Source organism: Sus scrofa, chromosome 11 (assembly GCF_054392235.1).
Source record: "Sus scrofa isolate SSC_HxYL_T2T_F1_AM1 chromosome 11, Sscrofa_HxYL_maternal_Yorkshire_Landrace_v2.0, whole genome shotgun sequence".
Classification (NCBI taxonomy): domain Eukaryota; kingdom Metazoa; phylum Chordata; class Mammalia; order Artiodactyla; family Suidae; genus Sus; species Sus scrofa.
The window spans coordinates 3460119-3480564 of record NC_139393.1 but is presented as its reverse complement, the minus strand read 5'-3'; the positions used below and the strand labels follow the sequence as shown (position 1 = coordinate 3480564).

At 55.3% G+C, this 20446-nt stretch overlaps 1 protein-coding gene and 1 long non-coding RNA gene across 9 annotated transcripts in view; both read left to right on the top strand.

The window, feature by feature from the left end:
* Positions 1 to 20446, top strand: part of SPATA13 (spermatogenesis associated 13) — a 244267-nt gene that overhangs the window by 211396 nt on the left and 12425 nt on the right. For all 8 annotated transcript variants that reach the window (XR_014818968.1, XR_014818969.1, XM_084981243.1 and 5 more), the window contains 3 exons: positions 18210 to 18346; positions 19760 to 19939; positions 20146 to 20331. Coding sequence is in view for 6 of the 8 variants with exons in the window: in XM_084981243.1 (XP_084837369.1) it covers positions 18210 to 18346; positions 19760 to 19939; positions 20146 to 20331 (503 nt within the window). In the remaining 2 variants the exon portion in view is untranslated. The remainder of the gene's footprint in view (positions 1 to 18209; positions 18347 to 19759; positions 19940 to 20145; positions 20332 to 20446) is intronic.
* Positions 11 to 4281, top strand: LOC146398469 (uncharacterized). Its single transcript, XR_014819022.1, has 2 exons — positions 11 to 2383; positions 3243 to 4281. It is a non-coding gene; the product is annotated as an uncharacterized LOC146398469 (long non-coding RNA).

The window sequence follows — 20446 nt, the reverse complement described above, 5'->3', positions numbered from 1 at the left end:
CCTGAGCGAGGCCAGGGATCAAACCCACATCCTCATGGCTACTAGTTGGGTTCATCTCTGCGAGCCACCCGGGAACTCCTGAAACCTTTGTGAACTGAGCTTTTAACCCGCCTGGTGCTAGGTGATACCTCACTAGCATAGATCCGTGTGACCCCTGTGTGTGCTTTGTGTTAAGTACGTGTGCCCTGTTTTAAGTGGCGGGCAGTGTGGAGGCTGGCTGGTCAGGAGAAGCCTGGCACTGATGCCACAGAATCTGGGCTCCGGGAAGGCATCCAGCCTGGAAAACCACTGCGACAGCAGAGGAGGCGAGTGGGCACGGAGCGCAGGCAGGTCAGATCCAGGCCTTGCCCTGGAAATCGACCTCAGAGCTGAGACCCGAAGGATGAACGGGCGTCAGGGGACAGGTGTTATCGGGGAAAGGGGTGTTCCAGGCTGGGGCTGCGGCCGGAGAAGGAGAGCAAGCTGGAGGAACCTGCGTACAAGTTTCCCACCCCCGCCACTGCCACCTCGCCTGCCGGAAAGAGGTGTCCTGGCTGCGGCCAGAGCCTGTGAGGGCAGGGAACTCGCTTGGGGGCAGCTGTAGTTATTACTGTAATCATGGAACTCGTCTGGCCCTGTAAACAAATGAAAAGTAAATATGAGGCTGAAAAGTAAACTCTTTGAAGAGATTCAGTAAAGGTGAATTGCTAAAAAATTATTTTCAGTCGGAAAGAACAGAAAGGCATAAAACCCGGAAACATGGGCGTCTGTACTGTCATTGCTGTAAAGAAGCCAGGGAGTTCCCACTGTGGCACAGTGGGTTAAGGGCCCAGCACTGCTGCAGCTGTGACATAGCCCACAGCTCCAGCTCGGATCCAGTCCCTGGCCCTGGAACTTCCGTATGTTGCGTGTAAGGCCAGACGTGTAAGGCCAGAGAAGAAAAGAAAATAGAAGCCAGCACTCGTGAGCACAGTTGCCACATCCTGGGTGTGACACGCAGAATTCCAGTCCCGTGATCACCTAGGGTGACCTCTGGTCCTGTGTGGTCACAGAGGTGAGTCAGCCCCACCTTTCTGTGTTGAAGTGCTTTGGGCGGGAAGTGTGTGTCACGTTGTTTTTGTTTTTGGCCGCACCCTCGGCATATGGAGTTTCCAGGGCAGGCATCAAATCTGAGCCTCAGCTACAGATCCTTAACCCACTGCCCCACAGCGGGAACTCTCAGGTTTCTGACTGCACATGGTGGGGGGGCCGTGCTGTGGCCCCCATGGGTGGTAGTGGGACAGTGTTGAGAGGCAGGTCTAGACTGGGGATCGGAAGGAGCCGGTCTATTCGGGGCCTCCTGCGAAGGGACCAGGTTTATTCTGGGGCCACCAGGAGCCGAAGAGGGGTGTTAAGTGGAGTGAGACGGTCATGTTTGCTTGGTGGCCGTGTCACTGGTTGGGTAGACCTGCCCAGAGGCAGGAAGGGACGTACGTAGTCGGGTCAGAGCCCTGAACTCGGGACAGGATGCTTCTCTAAGACTTGGACGTGGAGCAGCCGTCCAGGTGTTTGGGGGGCGGACACCCTGGTGCCGGGCTCCAGGGCGGGCCGGTTACGAGGTCACCGGCCCAGGGTCAGGTCGGGTGCTCTGAACAGTGGCGGTGGCTTCAGTGATGAGACGCTTGGCGGTTTAGAAAAGCACTTTCAGCTCAGTGCGAGGGCAGAGCCAGGACGCCGGGAGGGTGTCCGCCAGGTCACGGGGCACCCAGACCTTATGTGGGAGTGTGGAGGTATTTTATCTGTTTTGTTTATCTGTGCGGTTTTCTGATATTATAGATGGAATTTTCCCATAAATGCTAGGGCTAATTAAAACCTATTTGTTTTGCTACCGTATTGAAAAGCTATGCTGGCTGAATATTACAGTAGCCGAAAGCTCATTAATTAATGTGAGTATGGCGGTGTTTATTTTTCCTAAGTATTTTTAAAGGAAATAGCTACGTTAGGTATACATCAGGCGTTCCCTGGTGGCTCAGCGGGCTAAGGATCCAGCGTTGTCCCTGCAGTGGGTTCAGTCCCTGTCTCGGGAACTTCCGCATGCTGCAGGCGCTGCCAAAAACTTTAAAAGTATGCGTCGGGAAGTCCCGTTCCTTGATTCAGAATTATGATAATCCAACAGTAAAGAAGTGGGAGCAATTTAGCCATAAGGGTTTACGCCAGTTCAACTCTGATTTGTTTTCAATTAAGTAAATTGGAAGAAATTACGGAGGCATATTTTTGGAAAAACCTTGCCATAAACTTCATCAATGTATTTATTTGTCTTTTTTGGCAGGGGGCCCACACCACGGGGAGGCTGCCAGGGTTGAATCAGAGCTGTAGCTGCCGGCCTACACCACAGCCACAGGAATGCAGGATCCGAGCCACGTCTGTGACCTACACCACAGCTCACAGCGGGATCCTGAACCCACTGTGAGAGGCCAGGGGTCGCACCCACATCCTCATAGATGCTAGTCGGATTCGTTTCCACTGAGCCACGATGGGAACTCAGAATTTCTTAAATTTATGGAGACACTTTAGATTTATTTTTCACTCGGTCAAAACAAAGAAAAGGGGTTTTTTCCCTTTATCTCAGTTTTTGATTATTTGTTACTTGGGGTTGTTCTAATGATTGTTATGAAAGTTAATTTTGTTCTTAACAGGCCTTTGGGTCAAAAAAGAGTTGAGTCCCGGTCTTCTATTAAGTAGCCATGTGACCTCGGCCAGTTACTGAATTAAGTCTCAGTGTCCTCATCTGTAATAGGAATTATTCCTGTCATCCGCCACCCAGATGTTTTAGGGTGACCTGCATGCCGTGCATATTAGCCGTCGTTATTACAGAGCTAAAGAGAAGCACTGATTATTCCAGGGATGAGGGTGGTGCTGGGTAGTGGGCTGTGTTCTTGGCCAGAGTTCTCAGTCACTGACTCCACAGCACTAACCAGCACTTTACCCTGAGACAACAAGTCACTTAATCTAATGCGTGAGGCCCCAGGGTCTCGGTGGAATGATGTTCCCTTGAAGGATTATCCAAATATGGGTGAAACCAACGCAAAAGGTCGTTAGGAAAAAACAAAGTGCCTCGACTCAGGTTTTCAGGTGAATTCTTGGCCCAAAGTTTCAGGCTTCGTTAAAGATTTTTCAGGAGTTCCCGTGTGGCTCAGCAGAACTGAATCCAACTAGGAACCATGAGGTTGCGGGTTCGATTCCTGGCCTTGCTCAGCGGGTTAAGGATCCGGCGTTGCCGTGAGCTGTGGTGTAGGTGGCAGACGCGGCTCGGATCCCGCGTTGCTGTGGCTCTGGTGTAGGCTGGTGGCTACAGCTCCGATTCAACCCCTAGCCTGGGAACCTCCACATGCTGCGGGTGTGGCCCTAAAATAGGAAGAAAAAAAAAAAGGGATTTGTCAGAGTATTAATTACCCAGGGATGCCTGTGAATTTTTTGCTGAAGGGGGAGAAGGAAAGACAAGAGGAGTCAGTGTTGAGGGGTGTGGGGTGCCTTGAGATTCTTTTAGCCACCGCAGGAAAGCTTCTTATCTTGTCTGACCTCTTGCTGTTGGAAGGAATGAGCTCTTCCTGCTTTTCAAAAGTTTTCTTTTAAGGACGCATCCAAGAGAAAACACCCCGTCAGACAGCAGATCGAAGGGTGGGTGAGGTCGAGCCCGGAAGGTCAAGGTCAGACGCCTGACTCTCTGCTCATCCCCCGCCCAGCTCTCCTGCCAGCAGCACGGGCGCTGGTTGTGTTCATTTGTGGACCAAGGTGATGCTGTGCCCCTGTCTCCGGACTAGGCTCTTCCTGCCTGGACTCTGCCTGTGCTGACACCGCTCCCTGCTGAGCACGTGTGGACTCCACGGTTAGACCCGTTCAGGAACCGGGGAGGGTCCCGCCTGCAGGGACAGGCCCTGCCGGCCTGCCGGTGAGGACACAGGGCCTTCCACCGCAGGCTGCAAGTCTGGAGAGATGTGTGAGCCCCAGCAGCTGCTCGCACCCTTATCGTGGCCCAGAATCAAGGTTTTGTTGGTTTTTTTTTTTTTTAAGAAACGTCATGTTCTAGTTCCTGTCTCAGAAAAACACCACGAAGTGTTTAAATGTTTTTGCAGCAAACTCTTGAAACGGCTCACATTTAAAACAATTCTCACTTCTCAAACTGGGGTTTGTTCCAGTCCTTCTAAACGGCAAGAGTTAAAACGTGGCAGGTCTTAAAGTGACCGTGTGCCGGATGCCAAGCCTCAGAAAGTGGATTTTAAAAGGAAAAGAGCAGGGAACTGTCTCCCATGTCCCATAATCAACCATAATGGAAAAGAAAATACAAAGAAGACATATACTGAGTTCCTGTCGTGGCTCAGCGGAAACGAATCCAACTCGGTAGGATCCATGAGAACTCAGGTTCGATCCCTGGCCTCACTCAGGGGGTTAAGGATCCGGCGTTGCTGTGGCTGTGGCATAGGCCGGCGGCTGCAACTCCTGTTTGGCGCCTACCCTGGGAACCTCCATATGCATCGGGTGCGGCCCTAAAAAGATAAAAAAAAAAAAAAAAAAAAAAAAAAGAATGCATATACTAACTTTATGTATATCTGCACATGTATATACGAATCACTGTGCTGTACCCCTGAAACTAACACAGCTTGTGAATCAACCACACTTCAATAAAATATAGCATTGTTTTGAAAGGGAAAGAAAGGGGACATCTTGTCGTGGCTCAAGGGAAGCAAACCCAATTAGTATCCATGAGGATGTGGGTTCGATCCCTGGCCCCGCTCAGTGTAGGTTGCAGCTGCAGTATAGATGGCAGACGTGGCTCAGATCTGGTGTTGGTGTGGCTGTGGTGTAGGCCGGCCGCTGCTGCTGCTCCGATTGGACCCCTAGCCTGGGAACCTCCGTCTGCTTCGGGTGTAACCCTAAAAAAATGAAAAGAAAGCATGTAAAAGTCAGGGGCCAGAGAGTGAGAGCGCCAGCCCCCTGGCAAACAGCCGCCCAGACCCAGCGTCCACGCATGTTTCTGGTCTCGAGGGTGAAGAATCCGGGGCTTAAAAACATGCTGTTTCCTGGCTCGGCTCAGCCAGATCCAAGCCGTAGACGGTGGAGCCGGAGGTCAGGCCAGATCAGACAGACCCAAAAGCTGCATGGCTCCCATTCCACTCGCTGATCCCAGAGGCTGGGGCTTTTCCACCACAAACACACAGTTATTTCATGTGTGTGCCAGAAGAATGCCTTGTGCCAGTTTTTAAGGCCATGCCGTAATAATCACCTTTTATTGGAAAAAAGAAGATTCGTCCGTTTTCTGTCTTGCCAACGTTACCTCTGAGAGGCTCTCGGTTCAGAGGATCCAAAGACAAACAGATAAACACAGGAATGAGGTGCAGCCTGCCCGGGCCTTGAGGGACGAGAACCCGCCTGGTGTTTACAGGGACAGGGAGGGCCTGTCTGAGCGCTGAGTCGGTACCTTGTCTTGTTGTTGTTGAGGTTGTTTTCTCGACCATGTCGTGCAGCGGCTTGGTGGGGGGACTCAGTTCCCAGAGCTGGGACTGGACCCAGGCCACAGGGGTGAATGCGTACACGCCTAACCCCTAGGCCACCAGGGAGCTCCTGGCACCTTATCTTTGCAAGGGCAGGTTTGCGTCTGTTTCTGAACTCATCTAAGAGTGATTGTCATCAGAGCCCAGGCCCATGTCTGATGTGGAGGGTTTTGGGGGGTGGGGTGAGGGGCTGGAAGAGCAGCCGCTTTGGGGTGTGTCCAGAGGCCCCCTCATCCTGTCCCCAGTAGGGGCGGGGCCTGTAACCTCACTCCGTTTCCTGTGTGTCTAAGTGCCAGCACCTCCCCCTCTGTGGTCAGGAGGCTGGCTGCAGAAGGGTGGTTCAGAAAAACCCGAACCCAGCGTGCCTTGGCCGTCCCTGCGCAGGCAACAGACTCAAGCAGGCCCAGGGGCACCTCAGAATGTGCTAGAAAATGTTTCTGTGTTAGGTTGCATGTCTGTGTCTTCTGCTTATGTTTCTCTGGAAAACCGCGTGACCGTGGCCTGTGGATTAGCAGTGAGGTTTGTCTGTAATGAAGGGTCCCTCTGGCCCATCACTTACGCGGATGGCCTGGGCGTTGGTCCGAATAACCAATGGCCAATATAATTGATTAGTTCCTGGTAAGAAAACCCCTTCCTGGCTTTAAGAACAGCAGCCCCGTATCCACAGTGGGTGGGGGGCGGGAGGGCGCAGCGTGGTGTGCACAGCACCCTCGCTGTGCTGCCCTGGATCCTGGGGGTCGTTGCTCACGTGGGGCTTGGGCCGGGCCTTCCTCGGTTCCGACGTGAACCCAGCCCTGAGCTCTTTTCCTGAAAGCGGCCGTAGTGCTGGACCCGAGCCTCCCGCCCCGGCCCATCCTGAAGCCTGCAGGGCAGGTGAAGCCCCCAGGCCTCTCCCGGGTCAGGGACGTCTCTGTCCCGGGCAGGGCGCCGCAGCGACAGCAGAGGGAAACTGGGGCTGGGCATCTTCCCGCCCAGGGTCGGGAGGTGCGAGAAAGTCAGTCTCGGGTTGTGCGCCAGTCGATGCCAGACGAGTGTCCTGGTGGCCCAGAGAGTTAGGAGCTGGTGGTGTGGCTGCTGGGGCTCCGGTTCCATCCCCGGCCTGGGGACTTGCACGTGCCCAAGATAGATACCAGAAATCGGGAGCCAAGTGGAACCTTAGCCACCCACCGACTGCCTCGTCCGTCATCTCCAGAGCCGTCCTGGGGGTAAAGGGAGCAGCCCTGGCTTGCGTCTGAGATCCCGACTCACCGCCTCAGCAGCCTGCTTTCCAGACGTCCGTGAGGAAAGACCCACACAGACAGGCCTCAGGGCCAAAGAAATGAAGATGGTTTCATTCCTTCATCTGCAGAATCAAAATGATTGTTCACGTCCCATGTCTTTCCAGCAGTTGTTGGACCCTCTCTGGTTTCTGAATATTTGATTTTAATATTTATACATAAACATGTAATATATGCAAATGTATACTATATAAATATATAAGGGCTACCTATAACCTGCGTTTGTCTGCTTTCCCACGGGACGTAAGCCCTCATCCTTCCCGTGCGGCTGGTGCTCCAGGTCCCGACGGTGTCGAGACGCCTCATCAAGCGGACGGATGGTGTGTTTGGGGCGGGGGTGCGTGGAGGAGAGTAAGACGTCCTTACACTGCGCTTGCGGGTTTTGTTACAGTATTTTTTAACGTGTCTTGTTGGAGTAGAGTCGGTTGAACGCCGTCGTGCTCATTTCTGCTGTGCAGCAGAACTACTCAGACACACGGTGTGTCCTGTTTCCTGTTCTTTCCCGTCATGGTCTATCCCAGGACACTGATCTAGTTCCCTGTGCCAGGCAGTGGGGCCTCGCTGTTTATCCACCCTGTATTTAATAGTTTGCTTCTGTGGCAGTGTTCTTGCTGATCTGATAAGCAGAGGCTCTAAGCACTGAAAAAAATTTCGAGGCTAAAAGTCAAGGCTTCTGTGCAGCTTCCTCCAGAAATATCTTAGAAAGCTTGTTGGGTCAGTTTCCTTTGAGAAGATGCTTCATTTCGATGCAGTGTTTGTCTGTTTACTTTTTCCCTTCTCTTTATCTTTATTTTTGTTGGGAGTTTGTGTGCAGCAAAGTCAGTTTACTTAGTGGATGCCTTTGGCTTAAGATCCTAAAATCCTAAAGACCTTTGTCTTATGCCCTGACCCCGACTCTGGATTTAGACGAAGGCCTTGGGAACCAGAAGCCGCCCTGTGTAGGGGCTGCTCCAGGAGAAAGGGAATAAGCCGAGGGCCCAGGTAGAGCGGCGCCAGGAACCGTGGCCGAGACAGCTTCTTCTCTGAAAAATTGTGATTTTCACCAAAAGAAAAAAATGAAGACAATGGAAACACTGGATGTGATTTGCCTCCTGCTGGATTTTAAGCTCTGTTGGAAAGGGTGCTCATTAGAATTCATTCCCCCATCTCACTGCTGTGTCTCAGGATTCAGCGTTTCACGTCTTCATTGGAAGTAAAGCCAGGTCCCCTCTTGCATTTCTGAAGTGAATGAATAAATAAAACAAAACACACCAGCAAGCAGGATGCTGCCCCCGAGCGGGGAGTTCCCTGCCTTGCCAAGGACGCTTCTCAGACCCGAGTGTGTGTTTGCTTCTAGAGCCCAGGCCCCAGGCCCCAGATCCCTGGGTCTGATTCACCTCAGCCTCTGATCCACGTCACCCCAGCTCCCAGGTCACCCGGTGCTGCTGCTCCCTGGACCACACCCTTTGCGGTTTTAAGAAGAGGGTTCTGTGGCCTTATGGGAAATTCTGTGTTAAACACCTGATGGCGTTGTCCTTATCCGGGCTGGAGCCCGTGGTTGCTGGTGTATCCTTTCGGTTTCCAGGAGGTAGATGTAGTGCTCAGGGGTCTTCAGACGTTTTGGGGGCACTGTCTTGGGCGAGTAGCATTCCGCTTCGAGTAGGAAACCCTGCCTCGGAGAGAGCAGTCTGCTCTGAGAGACGGCTGCCCGGAGTCTTGAGTTCATCCTTTAATGAAGTTCTGTCTGTATTGGGTGGATACGCCCCTATTGGATAAACCATCTATTAAGAGTTTTGACTCCTTTAAATCTTTTTTCCTCTTTTAGGGCCGCACCCGCAGCATATGGAGATTCCCAGGCTAGGGGTGGAAGCAGAGCCACAGCTGCCGGCCTCCACCACAACCACAGCCATGTGGGATCTGAGCCATGTCTGCAAACTACACCACAGCTCATGGCAATGCTGGCTCCTTAACCCACTGAGCGAGGCCAGGGATCGATCCCACGTCCTCATGGATCCTAGTCGGGTTTGTTAACCGCTGAGCCGCGAAGGGAACTCCTCTTTTAAGTCATGTTTGAAAAAGACTTGCAAGGGACAGAGTCAACGCTCATCTGGTTTTGTGACTGTGACTGGGACGTGTGTGTGTGTGTGTGTGTGTTGCCTCTGTTGTGGACCATTGATGCCTCGGCTGGATTTAAGGGTGGGACGCACCATGTCAGTAGAAAAAGCCACCAATAAAGATAAGCACCGCCTCCGATAACGCACAGAGCCGGCGTGGTGCTGACTCTGCTGCTTTGCCCGTTGCGCTGGTGCTGTGGGTTGTGTGGACACCGGGCCTGTGTGACAGTCCTCCGTCTCTCAGAGGGGCTGCAGCGTGGTTGGCCCTGTTTGTGAACCCGCAGGAAACTGCTGGCACCATCTGTACTTGGTGAAATGTTGCCAGGAACCCTGAGAGGGTTGCTGGGGCCCGGTTGTCCCCACGGGCAGACTAGACGCTGGTCCCTGGAGGTCGGAGCTGGTGGAGTGATGACAAGGAGCCCACTGGCTCACCGGCTCAGGTCACCCTCTCCCGGGGGCCGGAGCCCATGGTCCCCCCTGCACATATGACCTCCTCGCTCGTCTTCCTGTCGTGGGGAAACTGGCGGAAGCGTGTCGTTTGCTAATTACCGTTCCTTCACAGTATGACTTGCTCCTTGCAGATTCACTGCACAAAAAACAGTAGAGAGAAAATCAATAACCCCTTGTCATCGAGAGTAAGCCTCTTAAAAAAACACAAAACACTGTAAACCAGCTATAATGGAAAAAAAAAATCATTCAAATGAAATAAATAAAAACACAAAACAGTCTTCTTCCTTAGAGAGGATAGATGCTTTATAGAGTCAAAGTCAGACGCTTCTCACAGAGTAGAAGGCACACATATCTCCATGCATATTTTTTAAAGGAAACACTGCTTTGAAAGTGAGTTTGCAGATTTACAGCTGGCATAATGTAACATCATAACTGAGATTTTTGTCGTGCCATAGCAGGAAATCCCAGCTCCGTCTTTGAACTTGGTGACCCCTGCTTCTTCCCCGTGAAACAGAGTCCTTCTTGTGAGCTCTCTCTGCCTTTGGGATGGTGACGAAAAGCAGCAGGCGCCTAGCTGCTCCCACCCTCATCGAAGGCTCTGGTGCACCTGATAGGCTGCAGCGGTGCCTGGGTTTGCTGGGTAGCGGTCTGGCCTGCCTGTGGGTTGGTTTCCTGTCCTGTCCTGTCCCCCGTCTGGAGCTGGAACTCAGCCACTGGCGCGGTGAGCAGGCTCTGGCCCCAGTGCGGAGGCGTCCGCAGTGAATGAGCAATTCCTGCACTTCCACGGCCAGAGCCTGGGTGATTCTCCGAGATGCTCACCCACACCCCAGTCCTGCTCTGACCCCGGCTGTTTTTCCAGCAGAAGAATGGTAGCTAGAGGGGAAATATCAAGATTTTGGAGTCTGGAAAGCCTTCACCTGGGTACGTGTGCAAAGTGTGAGTTGCACATCTGTCTATGCTATCGCTTGCCAGTCTCTCTCCTTGCAGCTCACAGCGCTAGCTCTCCACTGCTTCTCATCAGGTGTAAGTGTGTGTGTGTGTGTGTGTGTGTGTGTGTGTGTGTGTAAGTTCATTGGACCCATCTGGGGTCCTGAGTGCAGTTCTCGGTGTGGACACAGTAAAGCAGAGAAGCTGGGTTTGGTTATGGCACAGCCTTTGGTGTGAAGGAGAAAATAGTCGGACTCGAGCGTGGACTCTCCTCCTTTAGGCGCCGTGGGTCTGATGTGTGTGGTCCTGGCTTTTGCTTCTAGTACATGAACTATCCTAGTACATTATTGGAGTGTCTAATAATGTTCCTTTTGCTAATTTGGGGCGTGGGAGGTTTCAGGGTGTGAAGAAATTTTTGAGAAATACCTTTAACTGTTCGCAAAAGCGATACTGCCCAGGATCCAGCGCCTTAGCCCACCCCTGCTTCTGTGTTTCTGTGATTTGGTCCCCTAGGCTGCCTCCTAGTTAAGAGTGAGGGAAACGTCCAGGGGTCTTACACTAGGGGGTTAGACGCTGGACCCCGGTGTATTCTTTAAAAGGAGTAAGAAAAAACTTCTAGCTGACTGCCGCACATGGGTGCAGTAGGATGCTTTAAAGAAAAGCCTTGTCTCTGCTTCGGCCTGAAATCCCTGCCCGTGGCTCGGCCCGGAGGGAACGGGCGAGGTGGGCGAGCGCCGGAAGGAGGGGCGCGGGTGCAGTGGTGCTGCTTCCTTGTTGGGGTTGGCTTTCTGTGCCGGCTCAGAGCAGCCGGGGATGTGGTTGGGGCTTCTGCTTCTGGCAGATTAAAATAACCAAGACCAGCGTGTGTGCCACTTCACGAGCGAAAATTTAGACGAAGAAGAAGAAGAGATATTTCTGCGTGCACGGAAGTCACAGGCCTGCCTGCCAAGGGGCCGCGCTGGTCCCTGGAGGGGCCGGGCCTCGGTGGAGTCTGCCCATCCTCCCTCCCCGGCGGGCACGGGTCCCGGGCCTCCTTCCCGCAGTGCGGAGGCCGAGGGCGGCGGGACCCAGCCTCGGTGCCGGGCGGGCTGCTCTGTGTGGCTGGGCTGCGGGGCTCTGCACCCCCTCTCCGCGGGCCGTCAGCTCCCGCTCCAGCCTGGCTGTGAAGAGAAAGGAGGAGGCACTTCTGCCCGAATCTTCCCTTTTCCCGAGGGTTCTGTGTGCTCCCAGGACTGTCACACGCTCGCTGTGCTAAGTGTGTGTGCACGTGTATGTGTGTGTTGGAAAGAGGTGCACAGTGGAGTCAACTTGACGGGCCCGTGCCACTGACAAGCACGTGCTGAGTGGGGGGCTCTGTCTTATTAGAGGGCCCTCAGGGGCAGGGGACAGCCTGGCACCTGGGACGAAGCTTCTGCCGTGGCAGCAGGTCTTGTCCTGGGCCCAGTGAGGCCAGGGCCCAGGCCGGTGCCAGCAGGATGGCTTTGGAGCCAGGCAGACCTGGGGCTGAATTCCAGCCCCGCCGCCGAGGAGCCATAACTCCACCTTTCTGAGCCGCTGTCTCCTCCTGTGTACACGGACAGTGATGCTTCCAGGACACTTGTGAGGCTCCGATGAGATTGGATGTTTTATTTAAGCGCTTAGTGCAGCACCTGGTACACCCTGGAGTTGATTCTGGGGAAGCAGTGAAACCAGGCGAGCTCTTGCTCAGGGTGTGAGCAGCCAGCCTGGGGGCAGCTGCCAGGAGCCAGGAGGGGCAGCCAGGAAGTGGCCAAGCGGAGGCCACAGGCACAGGCGGCAGCTGTTTTGGACGGGGCCGCTGAGGTCAGAGCCAGACCCAATGAGGAGGAAGCAGACGCGCAGGGCCAAGCCGGGGGCAGCAGCCGAGGGCTCGGGGCAGGCCTCTGAGAAGCCAGAGCCCACAGCCAGGTCTGCACTGGGCAGGGCCCGGGCGAGAGGGTTGGCAGTGAGGGCAGCGGGTCCACCTCTACTGCCCTTTCTGATCTTGTTAGTGTCAACGTGTTTTAAAGATTCAAAAATACTGTTTGGAAACTGGTTTGAAAGTCTAGATGAGGCGGGTGTAAGGGTGACTTTCCCGACAGCAGCCTCTGAAGTTCCCCTTGGGGCGGGTGTCTGGTGCCTTCATTTAGGGAGCTGGCTAATAAGCGTGGTCCTTGTCCCCGAGAAAGTCAGAGGGGACAGAGACGAGAAACACAAACAGCCAAAATATAATGACAATATACATGTGAGTATTTCAGAACCGGCAGGGAGTTCCCGCTGTGGCGAAGTGGGTTAACGAGCCAGTTATCTCTGGAGGCACTGGTTCCCCACAGTGGGTTCAGGATCTGGTGTTGCTGCAGCTGCGGCTCGGATTTGATCCCTAGCCTGGAAACTTCCATGTGCTGTGGGTGTGACAGAAAAAAATAGAAAAAAAAATTTTAAATAAATTTAATTTAAAAAAGACGAAAAAAAGGCTGACTGCAGTGACTGTCACTTCGGAGGCGCGGGTTTGATCCCTGGCCCAGCGCAGTGGGTTAAGGGTCCAGTGTTGCTGCAGCTGTGGTGTTAAGTCGGCAGCTGCAACTCAGATTCAGTCCGTGGTCCAGGAACTTCCATAGGCCTTGAGTGCAGCCACTCCAGAAAGCTGAACATGCTTCTAGAACCTCAGAGGTGGAGTTACCTCGGGGGGGTCGGGGAGGAGACCCCCGAGAGCTTGACTGCCCTGCGGGAGGCCTGGGATTGGCCGGGCCCTCAGGGCAGGAAGGCGCTCCAGGTGGACAGGCCAGCGTGGAGGTGTTCACACCCAGGAGGAGAACCCGAGGCTCTCGGCTGTGTGGCTGCGTAGACAGGTGCACGTGTCCGAGGCAGGTCCCTGCACCAGGGGTGACGTGGGTTTAGCTTAGCTTCCCGTGGTGCCCACGCTGCGCCGGGCCTCCCAGTCGCGTGGAGCGTCAGGGAAGGAGGTTCTCGACCAGCCCCCTCTCTCCCACGTGCCCACCCCCTGGCGGCCCTGGCTCCCTGGTCTGGAGGGTGGGGGAGGGGCAGCACCAGTTTCTGCGCCGTCCTCCTGGGGTGGGATCCCATGGAGCCAGGAAGAGGCGAGGCCCTGGTTCCAGCCTCCGCGGGGGCGGCTCTGCCTGCCCTGGGCTCGAGCACAGCCCACCTGGCAGCTCTGCTCTGCTTTTTTTTTTTTTTTTTTAAGTTTTTTTATTATAGTTGATTTACATTGTCCTGTGAATTTCTGCTCTATAGCGCCGTGACCCAGTCATACATCTGTATATGTAGAGACGTGTGTGTGTGTATGTAAGATGTATGTATGTATGATATACATAGATATGTCTACATATATAATACATACACACAGCTGTGTAAATATATATGCATACACGTTCTTTTTCTCACACCGTCATTGCATCATGTCCTGTCCCAGGAGACTGGACCTAGGTCCCTGTGCGGAACGGCAGGCCCTCGCTCCCATCCAGCCTAAAGGCAACAGTTCGCATCGGCTCACCCCGACCCCCTCCACCGTCCATCCCACTGCCTCCCCCTCCCCCTTGGCAAGCACACGTCTGCTGTGCGCTTTTCAGATGGGAGGTGAGGCAGGCCAGTGAGCCACAGCAGGCTTCCTCAAACTGGTCTCTGACGGGCTCGTAAGTGCGGGAATTTCCACGAGTGGCTGGCGTTCTGCTGGGAAGTCCCCGGAGAGGAGCTCCCCAGGCCTGGAGAACATTCTGGACCATCCGGGGATGAGCATTCACACCCGAGCTGCCTCCATAGGTTAGCTCTTACCTCCCTCTCATCTAAGGAGACGTGCACCTGTCCAGCCCCAAGTGACAGGTCGGGGAGGGAGTGCGGCTCCCTCAGCCGCCAAGAGAAAGCAAAGCGCGGGTCTGAGCAGAAGCCTTAAGTGTGCAAAATCAAGCCAAACGGGAAGACCTGATGTGTGTCCTGAGCCGAACTCCCCCCAGGACACGGGCTGGGGACACGTTTCCTGTGCACGTGACCCCCTCCTCTGGGAGCCGCATCCCCTGGCAAGCGCTGGAGGAGAAAGTTTCCCGTGGGGGACTTTGATGTGTCCGGTCAGAAATGCAGCTCCTGAACCTATTGTCAGCTTTTGTTCCCTCTCAGACGTCACATCCAGGTTCAGTACATAAACTAAAAGACTGACAGGGCCCACCTGGGGAGCACAGGGGAGGCTGCTCATCGTTCCGCAGCGACGTGAGTCACTGCTGCGCCCCCGAGACCAACCCTGCACCGTAGGGCAACTATGCTCCGGATTGAGACAGAAGAGTGTCTGTTACCCTCCTGAAGCGTGTGGACGCTTTCATCCCTGGCCTTGCTTGTAAAACTCGCATCACCTCTGTTGTGGTTGCAACAGCCCTGACCCTAAACCGGCCCCTCCTCTGTGGCTGCAAGATTCTCTCCCGATGAGCCCGAAGCCGCGTCAGGCCAGGGCTGGAAACAAGGACCGGGGCTTCCTCAGATGGGTTCATCCAGGAATCGAGCAGCGGTTTGGGGGAGATGAAGATGAGGGGCTGAGTCTGGCAGTAGGACTCTGGGAAGGACAGGCTGCCGGAGGGGGAGGTGGTGCCAGCAAGGACAGCCACCCAGTGTGTCCCCTGCAGAGCCAGTGACGGCCTTTCCAGGGCCGGCGGACTGTGACGCTTAAACAAGCTGGGGATGAACTCCTGTTACACGCGTGGAGGGCGTTCCTGCACCTTTACGCCCTGGTCTGCGAGGCGTGTGCCCTCATCAGCACCCAGAGCTCTTGGACCCTAACGATGTTCCCCTGCGCCTCTTAGAGCCGAGGCCACGCTGAGCAGGAAGGAGAGCAGCTCGGCCGTTCTCGGGGTCCTCTCTCTAGGCGTTCCGGGTCTTGCTTGCCATTTGCAATGTGCCAGTATTGGCACAGTATTTACAAGATCATTTTCCGACGTGGCTTTTCCACACCTACTTGTTCAATGAAAGAAAGAATACAGCTGGCCAGGGGTCTGAAGAAGCAGGCCAGCGTGCTGCTGATGAGACTGCAGCATGTCGCGGCCACCGTGGAGCACCCTGTGCAGGTTCCTTGCAAAGTGGAAATAGCATCTCCACATGCTGCAGCGACCCCACCTCTGAATACGCACCCAGAGGCATTCAGAGCAGGATCTCAGGAGGGGTTGGCACAGCCATGTTCGCCGGGTCCTCAGTCACAGTGGCCAAGGGGCCCGAATGCCCAGGGAGAGATGGATGGAGAGATTGTCCCACCTTGACAAGGAAGAGTGGACACTGGCAACCGACGCAGAGGAGCCTTGCGGACTTTGTGCTAAGTGGAATATGCCAGCCGCGGAAGGGCAAGCTGTGTGAGTCCATCGCAGAAACAAAGTAGAAAGCTAGTTGCCACCAAACAGGATGGGGGAGGAAGAGGAAGAATTCGCGTTTGCTGGGGACAGAGTTTCGCTTTTGCAAGATAAGAAAGCTCTAGAGGTCTCTTTCTTGCACAGCCTTGGGAACCTGCTTAGCGCGGCTGAGCACATGCTCTAAAGTGGTAACATGGTAATTTTTCACGTTTTGAGAATTTGTGGTAGCTCTACATGGTGCAAAATAGCCCTAAATAGGAAGTCACCACTGAAAAAGAAAAAAGGAAGAATGACTCTTGAAAACCTCCAAAACAAGGCACTAAGGGACGCTTCTTCGCCCACACTTGAAGGTTTGGCAGGCGTGCTCCAGGCACCAGGAACAGAGTGGAGAATGAAGCAGACAGATGTGGTGGCTTTGGGAAGCTGACCCTTTAGCTGGGGAGACGGATGATGGCCAGAGTATCTCAGGTGGAGAAGGCGAACCAGGAGGGACGACTGGGTGGGGGTGGGGGAGGGGAGGGGCAGCATCTGGTAGGATGTCAGCGAGGAAGGGGGCCTGTGCAGGAAGCGGGCAGCTGCCAGGGTCAGAGCTGGGTGGGCAGTGTGTGTTTGGTGGTCGGGGGGGGCGGTCTTTGTGGACCCATGCTCGGTCCCCCACGGGTGGTGTGGGGCAGCAGAGTGAGTGGTCCGGTTTCTGGGTGGTTTGGCACCCTCACTGCCCACTTTGAGGAGACTCACGGTAGGGGGTGGGGCAGGGAGGGCGGAAGGGCTGCTCGAGGTGACTGTGACTGTGACCTTGGCTCAAGTCTCGGGGGAGGCCTGCACGTCGGTGGGTTCTGGACACTGAGAGCTGAGGGCAGGGTGCGGCGCTGCTGCTGGACGTGGGATGTGACGGGCGGAGGAAGGAGGGGGCGCAAGGACTCACTCCACCTTAGACACGGCACCATGCGGTGCACGGGTCCCCGGCCTGGCTGGCTCCGGGCTCATTTACTGGACGGTTGGTTGAGTGCGGGGCTTCGCAGGTGCTTTTGCTCCAGATGTCTTAGCGGGTCCGGACACCCTGCCTCTCGGCCACCCAGCCTCACTCTCCCTGTGGACAAGCAACTGGCAGCACAGGGACCACCATGAGCTGACAGCCCTCCTGGGAGCCCCTGGGGCCCTTTTCTAGGCCTTGGTGACGCGGTCACACACCGTGCAGTGTGTGAGTCCACGTCTGTTTCCAGATAGCTCTACCCACTGCCTCTCAAGCTTGAGGCTTTTTGCAGTAAAGGCTTGGAAATCGCAGTTTGGAAATTGAGGTGTAGACCTCACCACCTGGCTTCCCCCCCCTCCCCGACGGATTTTCACAGCAGCTCCAGGGGACGTGGGACAGGGTTCCACCCAGAAGCCCTGTTCCAAGGGTCTTAGGGAAAGCCCTGTTCAAGGGTCTCGTGGGGAGGGGCCCGGGGGCCTCGATTTTCCTGAGCTCCACGGCCTCCCTGAGATGGCAGGAGAGATGCACAGTGCAGGATGGTTCCTCTGGCGCTCGGGGCCCCAGCAGATCTGGCATCGCCTCTGTCCCCTCCCTGCGCCAGCCCGTGGGCCCCGTCAGCTGCTCTGAGGACTCTGTTAGAGAAGGGTTGTGGCTTCAGTGCTCCCTCCGTGGAGTCCGATGAGAGATGCTTCACATACAGCAGGTGCATGGCTTCCTCCAGACTTTCTCCCCACCCTACCCCACCCCCCAGCAACACCCAGTGACCTCGCGTCCTCTGCCCTCCAATGCTCTGACCACAGCACAGGCCAGGAGGGACCCCCAGGAACCCTCCTCTTTGTGAGTCCCAACTGTGAATCAGGGATGCTAGGAACCTGCAGTTCCCGAGTGGCACTGCGGGTTAAGGACCCTGCATTGTCACTGTGGCGGCTCAGGTCACTGCTGTGCTTTAGCTTGGATCCCTGGCCTGGGCACTTCTACATGCCTTGGGCATGGAAAGAATAGAATTCCCTTCACTCCGTGACAGATTAGCCTTGGCAGGAGTAGCCCACTGTCCCCAGAAAGGAGATCTGAGTGCCAAGGTGGTCAGTCCAGGATGCTACACTCATCCGCCAAACATCTTTCTTTTTTGGTAAAGCGCTCCTAATTCTGACACTGTGGGCTCCAGCCTTTTCCCCCAGGGGTGACTAGTAAGCTTGGCCGTGTGGCTTCCCTTGTACGATACCGTCAGACCTTCTCATTCAGCAGCACGTACGGTGCTTGCAGGGGGATGATGGAAGCAGGACGCTTTTTTAAAATTATATTTTCACTTCCTTTTTTTCAGCTTATTGACTCAATTCTTAGAAACATCATCTATATTTATATATTCTATATCCTCTTTGGAGGCCAAATCTCCAACTAAATCACACACAATTCACGCAGCATCCAAACGCACAAAATGACACTGTGTCAACGTTGGCAGTGGCCTCCGAACTGCTCCTTCTCCCTGTGACAGTCAACCCTGGCTCTTCTGAGCATTAACGGCTACCTTTGGGTTCATAGGGCAGTGGCATCTTTCTCTTGGGGGTTGTTCTCAGAGGTCAGAGGTGTGGTCGGGACACCTGTTGTTGGCCGGCTCTCAAACCACACCGTCTCTTGCTGTCTCTCAGTTTCTGCAGACGGAGGTGCTGAGTCGTCGGCCTTAGTGGATGACAACGGCAGCGAGGGGGACTACAGCTATGAAGACCTCTGTCGGGCCAGCCCCCGATACCTGCAGCCGGGCGGGGAGCAGCTGGCCGTCAACGAGGTACTGGAGGGAATCCCACACAGCACTGGCCATGCTGCAGGCCCGCTTTGCAGGGCCCAGCATCCACTCATAGGTTGTTCTCTACTTCTTCTTTTTTTTTTTTTTTTGTCTTTTTGCTTTTTCTAGGGCCACTCCCGTGGCAAATGGGGGTTCCCAGGCTAGGGGTCGAATCAGAGCTGTAGCTGCGGACCTACCCCACAGCTCACGGCAATGCTGGATCCTTAACCCATGGAGCGAGGCCAGGGATCGAGCCCTCAACCTCATGGTTCCCAGTCGGATTCATTAACCACTGAGCCATGGCGGGAACTCCAGTTGTTCTCTACTTCTTAGGGGCCATGTTCCAAAACCTAGAACTCTGATTGGAAACACAGAATCGTTTGCTAGCGTTTTCAAGGATGATTCATCCGCTTAAGTTTTGTTCACCACGAAAGCACATCCTGCCCAGTTAGAGCAGCCATCGCTACGCTTGGAGAGGGCTTCTTGGTTTAGGAAAGGCTCTGACTTGTGTTTACCACCTCATAGAGATCTAGGAGCTAGAGTTCCCGTAGTGGCTCAATGGTTAACGAATCCGACTGGGAACCATGAGGTTGCGGGTTCAATCCCTGGCCTCACTCAGTGGGTTAAGGATCTGGCATTGCCGTGAGCTGTGGTGTAGGTTGCAGACGTGGCTCGGATCCCATGTTGCTATGGCTGTGGTGTAGGCCGGTGGCTACAGCTCCGATTCAACCCCTAGCCTGGGAACCTCCATATGCCTCGGGAGCGGTCCAAGAAATAGCAAAAAAGGCAAAAAAAAAAGATCTAGGTAGTTATATGATCCATGTTTTAACAAACCCTCTGAGGCTTGGCTGCTGAAGGACTTGCTAGCAGATGGCAGAGCTGAAGTGAGCCACATACGTCTCCCCACGGACGTGGGCTGCTTTCTACCTGCTGCATCTTTAGCCCTTTTCACAGAAATCTTTCCAGAAGGCACCTCTGTCTTTTGAGGTTCGCGAACCCAGGCTGTGGGGTGTAACTTGGCAGTGCCCCAGCTTTTGCTTGATCCAGGAGCCCAGTGGACTGGCCTGTTAGTATCCGGACCTCATGCTGCATTCTCTCTAAGAACAGTAAATGCTGCAGTTAGAGGCAGGGTCTGTTCCCATGGTGAGGGAGGTATGAAGAGCAGGTCCAGGGTGATGCAGTGAAGGTCTTGCAGCAAAGGGTGTGCTGACCTTTGGTGGCTTGGCTCTGGGACCCGTAGTGTGGCTGCTCAGAAGCCGTTTCAGGGGGACTAGCCTGGATGTTGGATAATGGATGTGCAGAGGAGTGGACTGGGGTCCGCTGGCGAGCACGTGAGGGGCGCGCACCTGGTTCTGGGCGTCCAGGGCACATGCGGGTCGGATGCGGGCCGAGGGCCGACCGCCGCCTCCCTTCCAGCTGATCAGCGATGGCAGCGTGGTCTGCGCCGAGGCGCTCTGGGACCACGTGACCATGGACGAGCAGGAGCTGGGCTTCAAGGCGGGGGACGTCATCCAGGTCCTGGAAGCCTCGCACAAGGACTGGTGGTGGGGCCGCAGCGCCGAGAAGGAGGCCTGGTTCCCGGCCAGCTTCGTCAGAGTGAGTCCCCGGCTCGGGGCGGGGACGGACAGACAGGTCACCCTCGTCCGCAGCCCCCTTGGGGGTCGGGCTGCGGGTGCGGAGCGCAGGGCACGTGCCTGTGGCCCCCGCCGCCCTCCTCCGGTCCCCAGGGGCGCCGGGAGGGGGAACCGCGGGCTCCGCCCGGGCCTGGCGCGCCCCCTACCGGTGCCGCGTGTGTCCCGCAGCTGCGCGTCAATCAGGAGGAGCTGGCGGAGGCCCCCGGCGGCCCCGCGGGCGAGCAGCCGGAGGAAGGCGCGGGCAGGAGCCGCCACAAGCACCCCGAGAGCCCGCAGCAGATGCGCACCAACGTCATCCAGGAGATCATGAAGACCGAGCGCGTGTACATCAAGCACCTCCGCGACATCTGCGAGGTGAGCGTGGCCCCGCCCCCATCCGCAGACCCCGCCCCGCCCGCACGGCCCTGCCCAGGCCGCTGCTCAGGGAGGGATGCTGCTCAGGGATGCGGGACCTCCCGCAGCACCCAGC